The sequence below is a fragment of the Bombina bombina genome, chromosome 2, assembly GCF_027579735.1.
Source record: "Bombina bombina isolate aBomBom1 chromosome 2, aBomBom1.pri, whole genome shotgun sequence".
NCBI lineage: Eukaryota > Metazoa > Chordata > Amphibia > Anura > Bombinatoridae > Bombina > Bombina bombina.
The window spans coordinates 729502328-729524859 of record NC_069500.1 but is presented as its reverse complement, the minus strand read 5'-3'; the positions used below and the strand labels follow the sequence as shown (position 1 = coordinate 729524859).

Below are 22532 nucleotides of genomic sequence, written 5' to 3'. Positions count from 1 at the left end.
ATTCAAATAAAGATACCAAGAGAATGAAGAAAAATTGATAATAGAAGTAAATTAGAAAGTTGCTTAAAATTGCTGCTCTATCTGAATCATGAAAGTTTAAGTTTTGGCTAGACTATCCCTTTAATGATAGCTACTCATGCACATGCAAAAACAGAATTTATGTTTACCTGATAAATTACTTTCTCCAACGGTGTGTCCGGTCCACGGCGTCATCCTTACTTGTGGGATATTATCTTCCCCAACAGGAAATGGCAAAGAGCCCAGCAAAGCTGGTCACATGATCCCTCCTAGGCTCCGCCTTCCCCAGTCATTCGACCGACGTAAAGGAGGAATATTTGCATAGGAGAAATCATATGATACCGTGGTGACTGTAGTTAAAGAAAATAAATTATCAGACCTGATTAAAAAACCAGGGCGGGCCGTGGACCGGACACACCGTTGGAGAAAGTAATTTATCAGGTAAACATAAATTCTGTTTTCTCCAACATAGGTGTGTCCGGTCCACGGCGCCATCCTTACTTGTGGGAACCAATACCAAAGCTTTAGGACACGGATGATGGGAGGGAGCAAATCAGGTCACCTAGATGGAAGGCACCACGGCTTGCAAAACCTTTCTCCCAAAAATAGCCTCAGAAGAAGCAAAAGTATCAAATTTGTAAAATTTAGTAAAAGTGTGCAGTGAAGACCAAGTCGCTGCCTTACATATCTGATCAACAGAAGCCTCGTTCTTGAAGGCCCATGTGGAAGCCACGGCCCTAGTGGAATGAGCTGTGATTCTTTCAGGAGGCTGCCGTCCGGCAGTCTCATAAGCCAATCTGATGATGCTTTTAAGCCAAAAAGAGAGAGAGGTAGAAGTTGCTTTTTGACCTCTCCTTTTACCAGAATAAACAACAAACAAGGAAGATGTTTGTCTGAAATCCTTTGTAGCATCTAAATAGAATTTTAGAGCACGAACTACATCCAAATTGTGCAACAAACGTTCCTTCTTTGAAACTGGATTCGGACACAAAGAAGGCACGACTATCTCCTGGTTAATGTTTTTGTTAGAAACAACTTTCGGAAGAAAACCAGGTTTAGTACGCAAAACCACCTTATCTGCATGGAACACCAGATAAGGAGGAGAACACTGCAGAGCAGATAACTCTGAAACTCTTCTAGCAGAAGAAATTGCAACCAAAAACAAAACTTTCCAAGATAACAACTTAATATCTACGGAATGTAAGGGTTCAAACGGAACCCCCTTAAGAACTGAAAGAACTAAATTGAGACTCCAAGGAGGAGTCAAAGGTTTGTAAACAGGCTTGATTCTAACCAGAGCCTGAACAAAAGCTTGAACATCTGGCACAGCCGCCAGCTTTTTGTGAAGTAAAACAGATAAAGCAGAAATCTGTCCCTTCAAAGAACTTGCAGATAATCCTTTCTCCAAACCTTCTTGAAGAAAGGATAGAATCTTAGGAATTTTTATCTTGTTCCATGGGAATCCTTTAGATTCACACCAACAGATATATTTTTTCCATATTTTATGGTAGATTTTTCTAGTTACAGGCTTTCTGGCCTGAACAAGAGTATCAATGACAGAATCTGAGAACCCTCGCTTTGATAAAATCAAGCGTTCAATCTCCAAGCAGTCAGTTGGAGTGAGGCCAGATTCGGATGTTCGAACGGACCTTGAACAAGAAGGTCCTGTCTCAAAAGGTAGCTTCCATGGTGGAGCCGATGACATATTCACCAGGTCTGCATACCAGGTCCTGCGTGGCCACGCAGGAGCTATCAAGATCACCTATGCCCTCTCCTGATTGATCCTGGCTACCAGCCTGGGGATGAGAGGAAACGGTGGGAATACATAAGCTAGGTTGAAGGTCCAAGGTGCTACTAGTGCATCTACTAGAGTCGCCTTGGGATCCCTGGATCTGGACCCGTAGCAAGGAACCTTGAAGTTCTGACGAGAGGCCATCAGATCCATGTCTGGAATGCCCCACAATTGAGTAATTTGGGCAAAGATTTCCGGATGGAGTTCCCACTCCCCCGGATGAAATGTCTGACGACTCAGAAAATCTGCTTCCCAATTTTCCACTCCTGGGATGTGGATTGCAGACAAGTGGCAGGAGTGAGTCTCCGCCCATTGAATGATTTTGGTCACTTCTTCCATCGCCAGGGAACTCCTTGTTCCCCCCTGATGGTTGATATACGCAACAGTCGTCATGTTGTCTGATTGAAACCGTATGAATTTGGCCTTTGCTAGCTGAGGCCAAGCCTTGAGAGCATTGAATATCGCTCTCAGTTCCAGAATATTTATCGGGAGAAGAGATTCTTCCCGAGACCAAAGACCCTGAGCTTTCAGGAGGTCCCAGACCGCGCCCCAGCCCACCAGACTGGCGTCGGTCGTGACAATGACCCACTCTGGTCTGCGGAAGCTCATCCCCTGTGACAGGTTGTCCAGGGTCAGCCACCAACGGAGTGAATCTCTGGTCCTCTGATCTAGTTGTATCGTCGGAGACAAGTCTGTATAATCCCCATTCCACTGACTGAGCATGCACAGTTGTAATGGTCTCAGATGAATTCGCGCAAAAGGAACTATGTCCATTGCCGCGACCATCAAACCTATTACTTCCATGCACTGCGCTATGGAAGGAAGAGGAACAGAATGAAGTACTTGACAAGAGCTTAGAAGTTTTGATTTTCTGGCCTCTGTCAGAAAAATCCTCATTTCTAAGGAGTCTATTATTGTTCCCAAGAAGGGAACTCTTGTTGACGGAGATAGAGAACTTTTTTCTACGTTCACTTTCCACCCGTGAGATCTGAGAAAGGCCAGGACAATGTCCGTATGAGCCTTTGCTTGTGGTAGGGACGACGCTTGAATCAGTATGTCGTCCAAGTAAGGTACTACTGCAATGCCCCTTGGTCGTAGCACCGCTAGAAGGGACCCTAGTACCTTTGTGAAAATTCTTGGAGCAGTGGCTAATCCGAATGGAAGTGCCACAAACTGGTAATGCTTGTCCAGAAAGGCGAACCTTAGGAACCAATGATGTTCCTTGTGGATAGGAATATGTAGATACGCATCCTTTAAATCCACCGTGGTCATGAATTGACCTTCCTGGATGGAAGGAAGAATTGTCCGAATGGTTTCCATTTTGAACGATGGAACCTTGAGAAACTTGTTTAGGATCTTGAGATCTAAGATTGGTCTGAATGTTCCCTCTTTTTTGGGAACTATGAACAGATTGGAGTAGAATCCCATCCCTTGTTCTCCTAATGGAACAGGATGAATCACTCCCATTTTTAACAGGTCTTCTACACAATGTAAGAATGCCTGTCTTTTTATGTGGTCTGAAGACAATTGAGACCTGTGGAACCTCCCCCTTGGGGGAAGCTCCTTGAATTCCAGAAGATAACCTTGGGAGACTATTTCTAGCGCCCAAGGATCCAGAACATCTCTTGCCCAAGCCTGGGCGAAGAGAGAAAGTCTGCCCCCCACCAGATCCGGTCCCGGATCGGGGGCCAACATCTCATGCTGTCTTGGTAGCAGGTTTCTTGGCCTGCTTACCTTTGTTCCAGCCTTGCATTGGCCTCCAGGCTGGCTTGGTTTGAGAAGTATTACCCTCTTGCTTAGAGGATGTAGCACTTGGGGCTGGTCCGTTTCTGCGAAAGGGACGAAAATTTGGTTTATTTTTAGCCTTGAAAGACCTATCCTGAGGAAGGGCGTGGCCCTTACCCCCAGTGATATCAGAAATAATCTCTTTCAAGTCAGGGCCAAACAGCGTTTTCCCCTTGAAAGGTATGTTAAGCAATTTGTTCTTGGAAGACGCATCCGCTGACCAAGATTTTAGCCAAAGCGCTCTGCGCGCCACAATAGCAAACCCTGAATTTTTCGCCGCTAATCTAGCCAATTGCAAAGTGGCGTCTAAAGTAAAAGAGTTAGCCAATTTGAGAGCATGAATTCTGTCCATAATCTCCTCATAAGAAGAATCTTTATTGAGCGACTTTTCTAGTTCATTGAACCAGAAACACGCTGCTGTAGTGACAGGAACCATGCATGAAATTGGTTGTAGAAGGTAACCTTGCTGAACAAACATCTTTTTAAGCAAACCCTCTAATTTTTTATCCATAGGATCTTTGAAAGCACAACTATCTTCTATAGGGATAGTAGTGCGTTTGTTTAGAGTAGAAACCGCCCCCTCGACCTTGGGGACTGTCTGCCATAAGTCCTTTCTGGGGTCGACCATAGGAAACAATTTCTTAAATATAGGGGGAGGGACAAAAGGTATGCCGGGCCTTTCCCATTCTTTGTTTACAATGTCCGCCACCCGCTTGGGTATAGGAAAAGCTTCGGGGGGCCCCGGGACCTCTAGGAACTTGTCCATCTTACATAATTTCTCTGGAATGACCAAATTCTCACAATCATCCAGAGTAGATAACACCTGCTTAAGCAGAGCGCGGAGATGTTCCAATTTAAATTTGAATGTAATCACATCAGGTTCAGCTTGTTGAGAAATTTTCCCTGAATCTGAAATTTCTCCCTCAGACAAAACCTCCCTGGCCCCCTCAGACTGGTGTAGGGGCACTTCAGAACCAATATCATCAGCGTCCTCATGCTCTTCAGTATTTTCTAAAACAGAGCAGTCGCGCTTTCGCTGATAAGTGGGCATTTTGGCTAAAATGTTTTTGATAGAATTATCCATTACAGCCGTTAATTGTTGCATAGTAAGGAGTATTGGCGCACTAGATGTACTAGGGGCCTCCTGTGTGGGCAAGACTGGCGTAGACGAAGGAGGGGATGATGCAGTACCATGCTTACTCCCCTCACTTGAGGAATCATCTTGGGCATCATTTTCTCTAAATTTTGTGTCACATAAATCACATCTATTTAAATGAGAAGGAACCTTGGCTTCCCCACATACAGAACATAGTCTATCTGATAGTTCAGACATGTTAAACAGGCATAAACTTGATAACAAAGTACAAAAAACGTTTTAAAATAAAATCGTTACTGTCACTTTAAATTTTAAACTGAACACACTTTATTACTGAAAATGTGAAAAAGTATGAAGGAATTGTTCAAAATTCACCAAAATTTCACCACAGTGTCTTAAAGTCTTAAAAGTATTGCACACCAAATTTGAAAGCTTTAACTCTTAAAATAACGGAACCGGAGCCGTTTTTATATTTAACCCCTATACAGTCCCTGGTATCTGCTTTGCTGAGACCCAACCAAGCCCAAAGGGGAATACGATACCAAATGACGCCTTCAGTAAGCTTTTTCTATGTATCTGAGCTCCTCACACATGCATCTGCATGTCTTGCTTCCCAAAAACAACTGCGCAATAGAGGCGCGAAAATGAGGCTCTGCCTATGATTAGAGAAGGCCCCCAGTGAAAAAGGTGTCCAATACAGTGCCTGCCGGTTATTTTACATAATTCCCAAGAATAAAATAACTCCTCAAAACTATGAAATATTAAAAATGCTTATAAATCAATCGTTTTAGCCCAGAAAAAACAGAATTTATGTTTACCTGATAAATTACTTTCTCCAACGGTGTGTCCGGTCCACGGCGTCATCCTTACTTGTGGGATATTCTCTTCCCCAACAGGAAATGGCAAAGAGCCCAGCAAAGCTGGTCACATGATCCCTCCTAGGCTCCGCCTACCCCAGTCATTCGACCGACGTTAAGGAGGAATATTTGCATAGGAGAAACCATATGTTACCGTGGTGACTGTAGTTAAAGAAAATAAATTATCAGACCTGATTAAAAAAACCAGGGCGGGCCGTGGACCGGACACACCGTTGGAGAAAGTAATTTATCAGGTAAACATAAATTCTGTTTTCTCCAACATAGGTGTGTCCGGTCCACGGCGTCATCCTTACTTGTGGGAACCAATACCAAAGCTTTAGGACACGGATGAAGGGAGGGAGCAAATCAGGTCACCTAAATGGAAGGCACCACGGCTTGCAAAACCTTTCTCCCAAAAATAGCCTCAGAAGAAGCAAAAGTATCAAATTTGTAAAATTTAGAAAAAGTGTGCAGTGAAGACCAAGTCGCTGCCTTACATATCTGATCAACAGAAGCCTCGTTCTTGAAGGCCCATGTGGAAGCCACAGCCCTAGTGGAGTGAGCTGTGATTCTTTCAGGAGGCTGCCGTCCGGCAGTCTCATAAGCCAATCGGATAATGCTTTTAATCCAGAAGGAGAGAGAGGTAGAAGTTGCTTTTTGACCTCTCCGTTTACCAGAATAAACAACAAACAAAGACAAAGTTTGTCTGAAATCCTTAGTAGCTGCTAAGTAAAATTTGAGAGCACGAACTACATCCAAGTTGTGCAACAAACGTTCCTTCTTTGAAACTGGATTAGGACACAAAGAAGGCACAACTATCTCCTGGTTAATGTTTTTGTTAGAAACAACTTTTGGAAGAAAACCAGGTTTAGTACGCAAAACCACCTTATCTGCATGGAACACCAGATAAGGAGAAGAACACTGCAGAGCAGATAATTCTGAAACTCTTCTAGCAGAAGAAATTGCAACCAAAAACAAAACTTTCCAAGATAGTAACTTAATATCAACGGAATGTAAGGGTTCAAACGGAACCCCCTGAAGAACTGAAAGAACTAGGTTGAGACTCCAAGGAGGAGTCAAAATTTTGTAAACAGGCTTGATTCTAACCAGAGCCTGAACAAAGGCTAGAACATCTGGCACAGCTGCCAGCTTTTTGTGAAGTAACACAGACAAGGCAGAAATCTGTCCCATCAAGGAACTTGCAGATAATCCTTTTTCCAATCCTTCTCGAAGGAAGGATAGACTCTTAGGAATCTTAACCTTGTCCCAAGGGAATCCTGCAGATTCACACCAACAGATATACCAAATTATGTGGTAATTTTTCTGGTTACAGGCTTTCAGGCCTGAACAAGAGTATTAATAACAGAATCTGAGAACCCTCGCTTTGATAAGATCAAGCGTTCAATCTCCAAGCAGTCAGCTGGAGTGGGTCGAACGGACCTAGAACAAGAAGGTCTCTCAAAGGTAGCTTCCATGGTGGAGCCGATGACATATTCACCAGATCTGCATACCAAGTCCTGCGTGGCCACGCAGGAGCTATCAAAATCACCGACGCCCTCTCCTGATTGATCCTGGCTACCAGCCTGGGGATGAGAGGAAACGGCGGGAACACATAAGCTAGTTTGAAGGTCCAAGGTGCTGCTAGTGCATCCACTAGAGCCGCCTTGGGATCCCTGGATCTGTACCCGTAGTAAGGAACTCTGAAGTTCTGACGAGAGGCCATCAGATCCATGTCTAGAATGCCCCACGGTTGAGTGACTTGGGCAAAGATTTCCGGATGGAGTTCCCACTCCCCCGGATGCAATGTCTGACGACTCAGAAAATCCGCTTCCCAATTTTCCACTCCTGGGATGTGGATAGCAGACAGGTGGCAGGAGTGAGACTCCGCCCATAGAATGATTTTGGTCACTTCTTCCATCGCTAGGGAACTCCTTGTTCCCCCCTGATGGTTGCTGTATGAACTTGGCCCTCGCTAGCTGAGGCCAAGCTTTGAGAGCATTGAATATCGCTCTCAGTTCCAGAATATTTATCGGTAGAAGAGATTCTACCCGAGACCAAAGACCCTGAGCTTTCAGGGATCCCCAGACCGCGCCCCAGCCCATCAGACTGGCGTCGGTCGTGACAATGACCCACTCTGGTCTGCGGAAGGTCATCCCTTGTGACAGGTTGTCCAGGGACAGCCACCAACGGAATGAGTCTCTGGTCCTCTGATTTACTTGTATCTTCGGAGACAAGCCTGAATAGTCCCCATTCCACTGACTGAGCATGAACAGTTGTAATGGTCTTAGATGAATGCGCACAAAAGGAACTATGTCCATTGCCGCTACCATCAAACCTATCACTTCCATGCACTGCGCTATGGAAGGAAGAGGAACGGAATGAAGTATCCGACAAGAGTCTAGAAGTTTTGTTTTTCTGGCTTCTGTCAGAAAAATCCTCATTTCTAAGGAGTCTATTATAGTTCCCAAGAAGGGAACCCTCGTTGACGGAGATAGAGAACTCTTTTCCACGTTCACTTTCCATCCGTGAGATCTGAGAAAGGCCAGGACAATGTCCGTGTGAGCCTTTACTTGAGGAAGGGACGACGCTCGAATCAGAATGTCGTCCAAGTAAGGTACTACAGCAATGCCCCTTGGTCTTAGCACCGCCAGAAGGGACCCTAGTACCTATGAGAAAATCCTAGGAGCAGTGGCTAATCCGAAAGAAAATGCCACGAACTGGAAATGCTTGTCCAGGAATGCAAACCTTAGGAACCGATGATGTTCCTTGTGGATAGGAATATGTAGATACGCATCCTTGAAATCCACCTTGGTCATGAATTGACCTTCCTGGATGGAAGGAAGAAGTGTTCGAATGGTTTCCATCTTGAACGATGGAACCTTGAGAAACTTGTTCAAGATCTTGAGATCTAAGATTGGTCTGAACGTTCCCTCTTTTTTGGGAACTATGAACAGATTGGAGTAGAACCCCATCCCTTGTTCTCCTAATGGAACAGGATGAATCACTCCCATTTTTAGCAGGTCTTCTACCCAATGTAAGAATGCCTGTCTTCTTATGTGGTCTGAAGACAACTGAGACCTGTGGAACCTCCCCCTTGGAGGAAGCCCCTTGAACTCCAGAGAATAACCTTGGGAGACTATTTCTAGCGCCCAAGGATCCAGAACATCTCTTTCCCAAGCCTGAGCGAAGAGAGAGAGTCTGCCCCCCACCAGATCCGGTCCCGGATCGGGGGCCCGCATTTCATGCTGTCTTGGTAGCAGTGGCAGGTTTCCTGGCCTGCTTTCCTTTGCTCCAGCCTTGCATAGGTCTCCAGGTTGGATTGGCTTGAGAAGTATTACCTTCCTGCTTAGAGGACGTAGCCCTTGGGGCTGATCCGTTTCTGCGAAAGGGACGAAACTTAGGTTTATTTTTGGTCTTGAAAAGACCTATCCTGAGGAAGGGCGTGGCCCTTGCCCCCAGTGATATCAGAGATAATCTCTTTCAAGTCAGGGCCAAAGAGTGTTTTCCCCTTGAAAGGAATGTCAAGCAATTTGTTCTTGGAAGACGCATCCGCTGCCCAAGATTTTAACCAAAGCGCTCTGCGCCACAATAGCAAACCCAGAATTTTTTCGCCGCTAACCTAGCCAATTGCAAGGTGGCGTCTAGGGTGAAAGAATTAGCCAATTTAAGAGCATGAATTCTGTCCATAATCTCCTCATAAGAAGAAGAATTACTAATAATCGCCTTTCCTAGCTCATCAAACTAGAAACACGCGGCTGCAGTGACAGGGACAATGCATGCAATTGGTTGTAGAAGGGAACCTTGCTGAACAAACATCTTTAGCAGACCTTCTAATTTTTTATCCATAGGATCTTGGAAAGCACAACTATCTTCTATGGGTATAGTGGCGCGCTTGTGTAGAGTAGAAACCGCCCCCTCGACCTTGGGGACTGTCTGCCATCAGTCCTTTCTGGGGTCGACTATAGGAAAACAATTTTATAAATATGGGGGGAGGTACTAAAGGTATACCGGGCCTGTCCCATTCTTTACTAACAATGTACGCCACCCGCTTGGATATAGGAAAAGCTTCGGGGGGCCCCGGGGCCTCTAAGAACTTTTCCATTTTACATAGTGGTTCTGGAATGACCAGATAATCACAATCATCCAAATTGGATAACACCTCCTTAAGCAGAGCGCGGAGATGTTCCAACTTAAATTTAAAAGTAATCACATCAGGTTCAGCTTGTTGAGAAATGTTTCCTGAATCTGAAATTTCTCCCTCAGACAAAACCTCCCTGGCCCCCTCAGACTGGTGTAGGGGCCCTTCAGAAACCATATCATCAGCGTTCTCATGCTCTACAGAATTTTCTAAAACAGAGCAGTCGCGCTTTCGCTGATAAGTGGGCATATTGGCTAAAATGTTTTTGATAGAATTATCCATTACAGCCGTTAAATGTTGCATAGTAAGGAGAATTGGCGCACTAGATGTACTAGGGGCCTCCTGTATGGGCAAGACTGGTGTAGACGAAGGAGGGGATGATGCAGTACCATGCTTACTCCCCTCACTTGAGGAATCATCTTGGGCATCATTTTTACTAAATTTTTTTTTTTTTTTATGACATAAAATACATATAGTTAAATGAGAAGGAACCTTGGTTTCCCCACAGTCAGAACACAATCTATCTGGTAGTTCAGACATGTTAAACAGGCATAAACTTGATAACAAAGCACAAAAAACGTTTTAAAATAAAACCGTTACTGTCACTTTAAATTTTAAACTAAACACACTTTATTATTGCAATTGCGAAAAAGTATGAAGGAATTGTTCAAAATTCACCAAAATTTCACCACAGTGTCTTAAAGCATTAAAAGTATTGCACACCAAATTTGGAAGCTTTAACCCTTAAAATAACGGAACCGGAGCCGTTTTTATATTTAACCCCTTTACAGTCCCTGGAATCTGCTTTGCTGAGACCCAACCAAGCCCAAAGGGGAATACGATACCAAATGATGCCTTCAGAAAGACTTTTCTATGTATCAGAGCTCCACACACATGCAGCTGCATGCCATGCCCTGTACAACGGCAAAGAGAATGACTGGGGTAGGCGGAGCCTAGGAGGGATCATGTGACCAGCTTTGCTGGGCTCTTTGCCATTTCCTGTTGGGGAAGAGAATATCCCACAAGTAAGGATGACGCCGTGGACCGGACACACCTATGTTGGAGAAATGTCTACCAGTCTTTAAAGCCCTTGTGAAGCCCTTTATTCTTATTTAATAAAAATGGCTTACCGGATCCCATAGGGAAAATGACAGCTTCCAGCATTACCAAGTCTTGTTAGAAATGTGTCATACCTCAAGCAGCAAAAGTCTGCTCACTGTTTCCCCCAACTGAAGTTAATTCCTCTCAACAGTCCTGTGTGGAAACAGCCATCGATTTTAGTAACGGTTGCTAAAATCATTTTCCTCTTACAAACAGAAATCTTCATCTCTTTTCTGTTTCAGAGTAAATAGTACATACCAGCACTATTTTAAAATAACAAACTCTTGATTGAAGAATAAAAACTACATTTAAACACCAAAAAACTCTAAGCCATCTCCGTGGAGATGTTGCCTGTACAACGGCAAAGAGAATGACTGGGGAAGGCGGAGCCTAGGAGGGATCATGTGACCAGCTTTGCTGGGCTCTTTGCCATTTCCTGTTGGGGAAGAGAATATCCCACAAGTAAGGATGACGCCGTGGACCGGACACACCTATGTTGGAGAAACATTGTACAGCCATGATACTGATCATGTGTGAGGAGTAAGCACTGATTGGCTAAAATACAACTCTGTCAAAAGAACTGAAATAAGGGGGCAGTCTGCAGAGCCTTAGATGCAAGGTTATTACAGAGGTAAAACGTGTATTATAAACGTGTTGGTTATGCAAAACTGGGGAATGGTAAATAAAGGGATTATCTATCCTTTTAAATAATACAAATTCTGGAGTAGACTGTCCCTTCATGACTATTATGTTCCTTTAACAGAAATGTGGTAGCATTCTTTTCTTGTGTAGCCATACATACATATTTTATAACAATTTTGTTTAGATAATTAGCTGTGCTGTTAAATGAAAATATTGATGCAGCTGGTTTAAGCAGTTTGCTTTTCTACCTGCTCTAGGGAACTCGGGACAACACTGATTGTGTTTTAGACGGACTTACAATATTAGAAGGAGCAGTAGAGCCAGTCACAACAAAACAGATACAGGGTCCTTGTGTGGCTGGACTTTTCCATTATTTAACATTCTGTGAAAAGTATTCTTGGCTTTTCAAGTCTAGTTTATGATTTTAAGACATAAAATATATTTTAAAGCAAAATAAATAACAAGTAGGTAAATACAAAAGGACAATTACTGGTAACAAGAAACTCAGCAACCACTAGTTGCCTCTTAACTGAAACTGAAAAAAGCTAAGTAACACACTGGGTACAGAATGTTGGTAAAGTTTATAAACAGAACATTTTTTTATTGTCATCCATGTTCTGTATTACATATGTTACCCATAGAATTACTTCTATTGTCAATAAAAAATAGTTACATTTCCAGCTTGACCACCCACCCACCCAGTTTAATACCTGCTTATTAGCCAGGACTACTAGTGGTAAAATGGAGTCTTGCTGAATCAGTTGATGAAGATGCATTTTAGCAAGAGGAAGGCGATTATGATCTGCCGAGTCCACAACATATATTACTGCAAGAGCTTTGGGAAGGTACATCTTCCAGTAGGGACGTAGCTGCTCACTTCCTCCAACTAAAGGTGAAAATGAAAAAAACAAAAACAAAATTAAGATAAAAGGTTTTTGAACAGTGATGATAAACGAAAAGGAAAACATGCAAAACATTATTAAAGGTATTAAGGAAGTCACACTACCCATTACACATGGGTAAAGCGTTTTTTGGTTTGGTCACATATGAACATATTTATATAACCAGAAACGGCAGTACAGCAAAACAGGACTACACTGAGAATGAGATTATCCTGGATTAATTTAAAATGGGCACATTAGTTTAAAGCAGACATCCTCAAACTTGACCCTCCAGAGGTTTTGAACTACATTTCCCATGACTCAGCCATCTTATATGCTGGCTGAGCATCATGGGAAATGTAGTTCCAAAACATCTGGAGGGACAAGTTTGAGGATGTCCTGTTTTAAGGGACCGCAAATTCAAAATCAAAATTTATGATTCAGATAGAACATGCAATTTTAAACAACTTTCCATTTTACTTCTGTTATCAAAGTTGCTTTGCTTTTTTCTCTTGGTATCGTTTATTGAAGAGTATAACTAGGTAGGCTCATAAAAGCTCAGGAGTGTGCACGTGTCTTTAGTACTCTATGTCAGCAGTGTTTTGCAACATTATTTGTAGCTTTGTTATGAAATGTTGCAAAACGCTGCTGCCATAGAGTACTAAAGACATGTGCACACTCCTGAGCTCTTATGAGCCTACCTAGTTTTACTCTTCATTAAAAAGATACAAAGAGAACAAAGCAAATTTGATAACAGAAGTAAATTTGAAAGTTGTTTGTTATTGCATGTTCTACACGATTCATGAGTTTAATTTTGATTTTACTGTCCCTTTAAAGGGACACTCAAGTCAAAATTAAACTTTCATTATTCAGATAGAGCATGCAATTTTTTTTTAATATATATTTTTGTATTGATTTCCGCATTCACAAACAACTTAAGCAGAAATTCTTACAGCATTTGTAATAAATTAATCATTCCGGTTGTTCAACAAATAAAATGAATAACTAACATTTGAAATCATACATTGGAACCAAACCAGGTCCTTCTTGGGATCATATATACAAAAACAATCCATGTCTTAACTTAAATTACACTTCATTCGAGATATAATAGCATACATAGTGACCACAGGGCAAATGTACAATACCTAGTCAAAATAATAAGAAATACTATTCCCCCTATAGAGCGACTTGGGGGCTCTCCCGATGACCTGACCTGCCATCTGTATTAGAGTGCATTCCGAACCGAGAAATATACCCTACTTATCATATACATTCCATTCATTATTCCCAGAACATACAATCCATACATTCGAAGAGAAAAAAAAAAACAACCCGAAGAACAAACCTTCTCTATTCCTCCTCTCTCCCCTCCGTCATCCCCACTGCATTATCAATCCTACCTGACCACCACCCGGGAAAGTGGTCTGTAAGAATATTTTGAAGAACAAAAATAGAGTTACTCATTGGCTTGACCATTTGAATTTGGATGTTATTCAGGAGAGATTTAATTACTCCCTCCCATTTAAGGAAAAATGCCTGTATCTGTTCACAATTTGTATATTGTGTTGTTCCATTATTATTTGCATAGTAACTGCTTTCTTGAATTCTGAAAATTTGGTCGCGTGTGCCGCTTTCCAATTTTTAAGAATAAGATTACGGGCTAGTATCAGTAAGGTATTTGAGTTTATATTCCTTATATCTCACTGAATATCTGACTAGAAACACGTCTCGGGGGCCTATACTCATTCTAGCATTAGATATCTGTTTGATCCAATAAGATACTTTACCCCAAAATTGAAATATCTTAGGACCTAGCCACAGACAGTGCAGTATATCTGCTCTCTCTTTGCTACATCTTGTACATAGATGGACATTCTTGGACCAAACCGACATTTTGCTAGGGGTGATATATACATTGTGTAGGATTTTTAGATGTGACTCACGCCATGCTGTGGGGACCCAAGAATCATTGATTACTTTAAGGCTTCCCTGTATATCTATTACATCTAGATCCGGGAAATATTTTGACCATGTTAACTGTATGTATGTAATTTGTCTTAATTTAGAGTTAGTATTCAAGATATTATAAAAAGTTGAGATTGAAAATCTTCCTGCTTGATATATTTTTATTCCTACCGCTAGTGGGCCTGTAAACCAATTTGGTTTGAATTCTTTTTGAAAGTCTGATAGATAATGTTGAATCTGTAAATAAGCAAAAAAAATCTTTACTTTGTATTCCATACTTGGAGCAAATGGAACAAAATGAGTCAATTACACCATCTGCTGACAGTAGCTGTTTGACATATTTTAAACCCTTATACAGTCAGCCCTGGAAAACTTGAGAATCATATCCTGGTTGAAATTCGGGATTCCCCTGAATTGTTAAAAATTCAGTTGCATTGGGATTAACCTGAATTTCAGCACAAAATTTTTGCCATGCCCAAACGACATTCTTAAATGTCATTAGATTATCAACATTACAGGGCAATTTCCTAATTGGACAATGTAGCAAAGCATTCAGATTGAATGGAGCAATAATACTAGACTAACACTGATATAGAGTAACATATTCTTTCCCAGTGATCCAGTCAATGGCATATTTAAGTAGAGAAACCAAGTTATATAATTTGATATTGGGAAATGCTAACCCTGCTGCCATATTATCATTCACGTGTCTTTAGTACTCTATGGCAGCAGTGTTTTGCAACATTATTTGTAGCTTTGTTATGAAATGTTGCAAAACACTGCTGCCATAGAGTACTAAAGACATGTGCACACTCCTGAGCTCTTATGAGCCTACCTAGTTTTACTCTTCATTAAAAAGATACAAAGAGAACAAAGCAAATTTGATAACAGAAGTAAATTTGAAAGTTGTTTGATATTGCATGTTCTACACGATTCATGAGTTTAATTTTGATTTTACTGTCCCTTTAAAGGGACACTCAAGTCAAAATTAAACTTTCATTATTCAGATAGAGCATGCAATTTTAAACAACTTTCCAATTTACTTCCATTAAAAAAAGTGCAATCTTTTTATATTTAAACTTTTTGAGTCATCAGCTCCTACTGAGCATGTGCAAGAATAAGCATATATGCATTTGTGATTGGCTGATGGCTGTCACATGGTACGTGTATGCATTTTTGATTGGCTGATGGCTGTCACATGGTACAGGGGGAGTGGAAATAGACATAACTTAAGATTGTCAGAAAAAAAAAATCTTATATTCATTTGAAGTTCAGACTAAGTGCTATTGCATTGTGGTGTTATCTTGCATTTGTTGATTATGCAAATCTGTGTTGACTGGTCCTTTAACAAAGCTACCCTTTAAAATATCATGAAAAAAAATAAAGTATGATATACATGCATCTATCCATATAGGTTTGATAGAGAGAACCAAGCGCACTAAAGGACAAAACCGAGGGAACTGGTTATGTCACTACTCTTGCATGGATAGAAATTCCCCAGAACAAAATAAAATTAACACATTCTTTTGCTCCATCTAAGAAAATGAACAAATTCGAAACCTTAATAAATTTAAACCAATATTTAAGAAAACTTACGATAAAAAACAGAATTTATGCTTAACTGATAAATTTCTCTCTTGTGATGTATCGAGTCCACAGATTCATCCATACTTATGGGATATTCTCCTTCCCAACAGGAAGTGGCAAAGAGAGCACCCACAGCAGAGCTGTCCATATAGCTCCTCCCTTAGCTCGACCCCCCAGTCATTCGACCGAAGGCTAGGATGAAAAAGGAGAAACTATAAGGTGCAGTGGTGACTGAAGTTTTTTAAATAAAAATAAACTACCTGTCTTAAATAGAAAGGGCAGGCCGTGGACTCGATACATCACAAGAGAAAGAAATTTATCAGGTAAGCATAAATTCTGTTTTCTCTTGTAAGATGTATCGAGTCCACGGATTCATCCATACTTATGGGATACCAATACAAAAGCTTTAAGACACGGATGAAGGGCGGGACAAGACAGGTACCTTAAACGGAAGGCACCACTGCTTGTAGAACCTTTCTCCCAAAAATAGCCTCTGAAGAAGCAAAAGTATCAAATTTGGAAAATTTGGAAAAAGTATGAAGCGAAGACCAAGTCGCCGCCTTACAAATCTGTTCAACAGAAGCCTCATTTTTAAAAGCCCACGTGGAAGCCACTGCTCTAGTAGAATGAGCAGTAATTCTTTCAGGAGGCTGCTGGCCAGCAGTCTCATAAGCCAAACGGATGAAGCTTTTCAGCCAAAAGGAAAGAGAGATAGCCGTAGCCTTTTGACCTCTCCGTTTACCAGAATAAACAACAAACAATGAAGATGTTTGACGGAAATCTTTAATTGCTTGTAAGTAGAACTTTAAAGCACAAACCACATCAAGATTGTGCAACAGACGTTCCTTCTTTGATGAAGGATTAGGACACAGAGAAGGAACAACAATCTCCAGATTGATATTCCTATTAGAAACAACCTTAGGAAGAAACCCAGGTTTGGTACGCAAAACCACCTTATCTGCATGGAAAACTAGGTAAGGTGAGTCACACTGTAAAGCAGATAACTCAGAAACTCTTTGAGCCGAAGAGATAGCTACTAAAAACAAAACTTTCCAAGATAGAAGCTTAATATCTATGGAATGCATAGGTTCAAACGGAACCCCTTGAAGAACATTAAGAACCAAATTTAGGCTCCACGGTGGAGCAACAGGTTTAAATACATGCTTGATCCTGACCAAGGCCTGACTAAACGCTTGAACGTCTGGGACACCTGCCAGACGTTTGTGTAAAAGAATAGACAAAGCAGATATTTGTCCTTTTAAGGAACTTACTGATAATCCCTTCTCCAATCCTTCTTGGAGAAAGGACAAAATTCTAGGAATCCTAATCTTACTCCATGAGTAACCCTTGGATTCACACCAACAAAGATATCTGCGCCAAATCTTATGATAGATTTTCCTGGTGACAGGCTTTCTAGCCTGAATCAGGGTATCAATGACCGACTCAGAGAAACCACGCTTTGATAGAATCAGGCGTTCAATCTCCAAGCAGTCAGACGCAGAGAAGTTAGATTTGGATGCTTGAATGGACCTTGGATTAGAAGGTCCTGCCTCATTGGCAGAGTCCACGGTGGAACAGATGACATGTCCACCAGGTCTGCATACCAAGACCTGCGTGGCCACGCAGACGCCATCAGAATCACCAAAGCTCTCTCCTGCTTGATTCTGGCAACCAGACGTGGGAGGAGAGGAAATGGTGGAAATACATAAGCCAGATTGAAGGACCAGGGCACTGCTAGAGCATCTATCAGTACCGCCTGGGGATCCTAGGACCTGGACCCTTAACAAGGAAGTTTGGCGTTCTGTTGGGACGCCATAAGATCCAATTCTGGTGTGCCCCATAGCTGAGAGTCAGCTGGGCAAATACCTCCGGATGGAGCTCCCACTCCACCGGATGAAAAGTATGACGACTTAGGAAATCCGCCTCCCAGTTCTCTACCCCTGGGATATGGATTGCTGAGAGATGGCAAGAGTGATCCTCCGCCCATCGGATTATTTTGGTTACCTCCATTATCGCTAGAGAACTCGGTGTTCCTCCTTGAGATTGATATAGGCTACAGTCGTGATGTTGTCCGACTGAAATCTGATGAATTTGGCCGCAGCTAGCTGAGGCCATGCCTGAAGCGCATTGAATATCGCTCTCAGTTCTAGAATGTTTATCGGGAGGAGAGATTCCTCCCGAGACCATAAGCCCTGTGCTTTCAGGGATTTCCAGACTGCACCCCAGCCTAGCAGGCTGGCATCTGTCATTACTATGAGCCACTCTGGCCTGCGGAAACACATTCCCTGAGACAGGTGGTCCTGAGACAACCACCAGAGAAGAGAATCTCTGGTCTCTTAGTCCAGATGCAGTTGAGGAGATAAATCTGCATAATCCCCATTCCACTGTTTGAGCATGCATAGTTGCAGTGGTCTGAGGTGTAGGCGGGCATAAGGAACTATGTCCATTGCCGCTACCATGAGACCGACTACCTCCATACACTGAGCCACTGATGGCCGAGGAATGGAATGAAGAGCTTGGCAAGTGATTAAAAGTTTTGATTTTCTGACCTCCGTCAGAAATATTTTAATTTCTACCGAGTCTATCAGAGTCCCTAGGAATGAAAATCTTGTGAGAGGGAAGAGAGAACTCTTTTTTATGTTCACCTTCCATCCGTGAGATCTCAGAAAAGCCAACACGATGTCCGTGTGAGACTTGGCTAGCTGGAAAGTCGACGCCTGAATTAAGATGTCGTCTAGATAAGGCGCCACTACTATACCCCGCGGTCTTAGAACCGCCAAAAGGGACCCTAGCACCTTTGTGAAAATTCTGGGAGCCGTGGCCAACCCGAAAGGAAGGGCCACAAACTGGTAATGCCTGTCCAGAAAAGCGAATCTGAGGAATTGATGATGATGATCTCTGTGAATAGGGATGTGTAGATACGCATCCTTTAAATCCACGGTAGTCTTATATTGACCCTCCTGGATCAGAGGAAGAATAGTCCGAATAGTCTCCATCTTGAAAGATGGTACTCTGAGGAATTTGTTTAGAATTTTGAGATCCAAGATCGGTCTGAAAGTTCCCTCTTTTCTGGGAACCACAAACAGGTTGGAGTAAAAACCTAGCCCTTGTTCCGCTCTTGGAACTGGGCGGATCACTCCCATGGTATGTAGGTCTTCTACACAGCGTAAGAACGCCTCTCTCTTTGTCTGGTTTGCAGACAATTGAGAAATGTGAAATCTCCCCCTTGGGGGGGGGGGGGGGAGTCTTTGAAGTCCAGAAGATATCCTTGGGACACAATTTCTAAAGCCCAGGAATCGTGAACATCTCTTGCCCAAGCCTGAGCGAAGAGAGAGAGTCTGCCCCCTACTAGATCCGGTCCCGGATCGGGGGCTACCCCTTCATGCTGTCTTAGAGGCAGCAGCAGGCTTCTTGGCCTGTTTACCTTTGTTCCAAGCCTGGTTAGGTCTCCAGACTGACTTGGATTGGACAGAATTCCACTCTTGCTTTGCTGCAGGGGAAGCTGAAGCAGGACCTTTGAAGTTCCGAAAGGAACGAAAATTATTTTATTTGGTCCTCATTCACCACACTCCCTTTGTCCTTCCTAGCAGTTAAGCAGGCAGAGAGAATGACTGGGGGGTGGAGCTAAGGGAGGAGCTATATGGACAGCTCTGCTGTGGGTGCTCTCTCTGCCACTTCCTGTTGGGAAGGAGAATATCCCATAAGTATGGATGAATCCGTGCACTCGATACATCTTACAAGAGAAAACATAATTTATGCTTACCTGATAAATTGATTTCTCTTGTAGTGTATCCTGTCCACGGATCATCCATTACTTGTGGGATATTCTCCTTCCCAACAGGAAGTTGCAAAAGGATCACCCACAGCAGAGCTGCTATATAGCTCCTCCCCCAGCTGTCATATCCAGTCATTCGACCGAAAACAAACAGAGAAAGGAGAAACCATAGGGTGCAGTGGTGAATGTAGTTTAATTAAAATTTAGACCTGCCTTAAAAGGACAGGGCGGGCCGTGGACTGGATACACTACAAGAGAAATACATTTATCAGGTAAGCATAAATTATGTTTTCTCTTGTTAAGTGTATCCAGTCCACGGATCATCCATTACATGTGGGATAACAATACCAAAGCTAAAGTACACGGATGATGGGAGGGACAAGGCAGGATTAAGCGGAAGGAACCACTGCCTGAAGAACCTCTCTCCCAAAAACAGCCTCCGAAGAAGCAAAAGTATCAAATTTGAAAAATTTGGAAAAGGTGTGAAGCGAAGACCAAGTCGCGGCCTTGCAAATCTGTTCAACAGAGGCCTCATTTTTAAAGGCCCAGGTGGAAGCCACAGCTCTAGTAGAATGAGTTGTAATCCTTTCAGGGGGCTGCTGTCCAGCAGTCTCATAGGCTAGGCGTATTACGCTCCGAAGCCAAAAGGAAAGAGGTTGCCGAAGCTTTTTGACCTCTCCTCTGTCCAGAGTAAACGACAAACAGGGAAGATGTTTGACGAAAATCCTTAGTAGCTTGTAAGTAAAACTTCAAGGCACGGACTACGTCCAGATTATGTAAAAGACGTTCCTTCTTTGAAGAAGGATTAGGACACAATGATGGAACAGCAATCTCTTGATTGATATTCTTGTTAGAAACCACCTTAGGTAAAAACCCAGGTTTGGTACGCAGAACTACCTTATCTGCATGAAAAATCAGATAAGGAGAATCACATTGTAAGGAACATAGCTCAGAGACTCTCCGAGCCGAGGAAATAGCCATCAAAAACAGAACTTTCCAAGATAAAAGTTTAATATCAATGGAATGAAGGGGTTCAAACGGAACTCCTTGAAGAACCTTAAGAACCAAGTTTAAGCTCCACGGGGGAGCAACAGGTTTAAACACAGGCTTAATTCTAACCAAAGCCTGGCAAAATGCCTGGACGTCTGGAACCTCTGCCAGATGCTTGTGCAAAGGAATAGACAGAGCAGAAATCTGTCCCTTTAAGGAACTAGCTGATAATCCTTTGTCCAAGCCCTCTTGGAGAAAGGACAATATTCTAGGAATCCTAACCTTACTCCATGAGTAATTCTTGGATTCACACCAATAAAGATATTTACTCCATATCTTGTGGTAGATTTTCCTGGTAACAGGCTTTCGTGCCTGTATTAAAGTATCAATGACTGACTCGGAGAAGCCACGCTTTGATAGAATCAAGCGTTCAATCTCCATGCAGTCAGTCTCAGAGAAATTAGATTTGGATGATTGAAAGGACCTTATATCAGAAGGTCCTGTCTTAGAGGCAGAGTCCATGGTGGAAAGGATGACATGTCCACTAGGTCTGCATACCAAGTCCTGCGTGGCCACACAGGCGCTATCAGAATCACTGATGCTCTCTCCTGTTTGATTTTGGCAATCAGTCGAGGGAGCAGAGGAAACGGTGGAAACACATAAGCCAGGTTGAAGAACCAAGGCGCTGCTAGAGCATCTATCAGCGTCACTTTGGGTCCCTGGACCTGGATCCGTAACAAGGAAGCTTGGCGTTCTGGCGAGACGCCATGAGATCCAACTCTGGTTTGCCCCAACGATGAATCAATTGAGCAAACACCTCCGGATGGAGTTCCCACTCCCCTGGATGGAAAGTCTGACGACTTAGAAAATCCGCCTCCCAGTTCTCCACGCCTGGGATATGGATTGCTGACAGGTGGCAAGAGTGGTACTCTGCCCAGCGAATTATTTTTGAGACTTCTAACATCGCTAGGTAACTCCTGGTTCCCCCTTGATGGTTGATGTAAGCCACAGTCGTGATGTTGTCCGACTGAAATCTGATGAACCTCAGTGTTGCTAACTGAGGCCAAGCCAGAAGAGCATTGAATATCGCTCTTAACTCCAGAATATTTATTGGAAGGAGTTTCTCCTCCTGAGTCCACGATCCCTGTGCCTTCAGGGAGTTCCAGACTGCACCCCAACCTAGAAGGCTGGCATCTGTTATTACAATTGTCCAATCTGGCCTGCGAAAGGTCATACCCTTGGACAGATGTACCCGAGACAACCACCAGAGAAGAGAATCTCTGGTCTCTTGATCCAGATTTAGCAGAGGGGACAAATCTGTGTAATCCCCATTCCACTGACTCAGCATGCATAATTGCAGCGGTCTGAGATGAAGGCGCGCAAATGGCACTATGTCCATTGCCGCTACCATTAAGCCGATTACCTCCATACAATGAGCTACCGAAGGGCGCGGAATGGAGTGAAGAACACGGCAAGCATTTAGAAGTTTTGATAACCTGGACTCCGTCAGGTAAATTTTAATTTCTACAGAATCTATAAGAGTCCCTAAGAAGGAGACTCTTGTGAGTGGGGATAGAGAACTCTTTTCCTCGTTCACTTTCCACCCGTGCGACCTCAGGAATGCCAGAACTATCTCTGTATGAGACTTGGCAACTTGAAAGCTTGACGCCTGTATCAGGATGTCGTCTAGATACGGAGCCACCGCTATGCCTCGCGGTCTTAGAACCGCCAGAAGTGAGCCCAGAACCTTTGTAAAGATTCTCGGGGCTGTAGCCAACCCGAAGGGAAGAGCTACAAATTGGTAATGCCTGTCTAGAAAGGCAAACCTTAGAAACCGATGATGATCTTTGTGAATCGGTATGTGAAGGTAGGCATCCTTTAAGTCCACTGTGGTCATGTACT

General features: G+C 42.9%; 1 protein-coding gene across 2 annotated transcripts in view; it reads right to left on the bottom strand.

Moving 5' to 3' along the window:
• Nucleotides 1–12004: 12004 nt before the first annotated feature.
• The window catches only part of LOC128647971 (E3 ubiquitin-protein ligase TRIM23), an 86079-nt gene continuing 75551 nt past the window's right edge, over nucleotides 12005–22532 (bottom strand). For both annotated transcript variants that reach the window (XM_053700648.1, XM_053700647.1), the window contains one exon: nucleotides 12005–12315. In XM_053700648.1, the coding sequence (XP_053556623.1) occupies nucleotides 12011–12315 (305 nt within the window). In that variant the 3' untranslated portion in view covers nucleotides 12005–12010. The remainder of the gene's footprint in view (nucleotides 12316–22532) is intronic.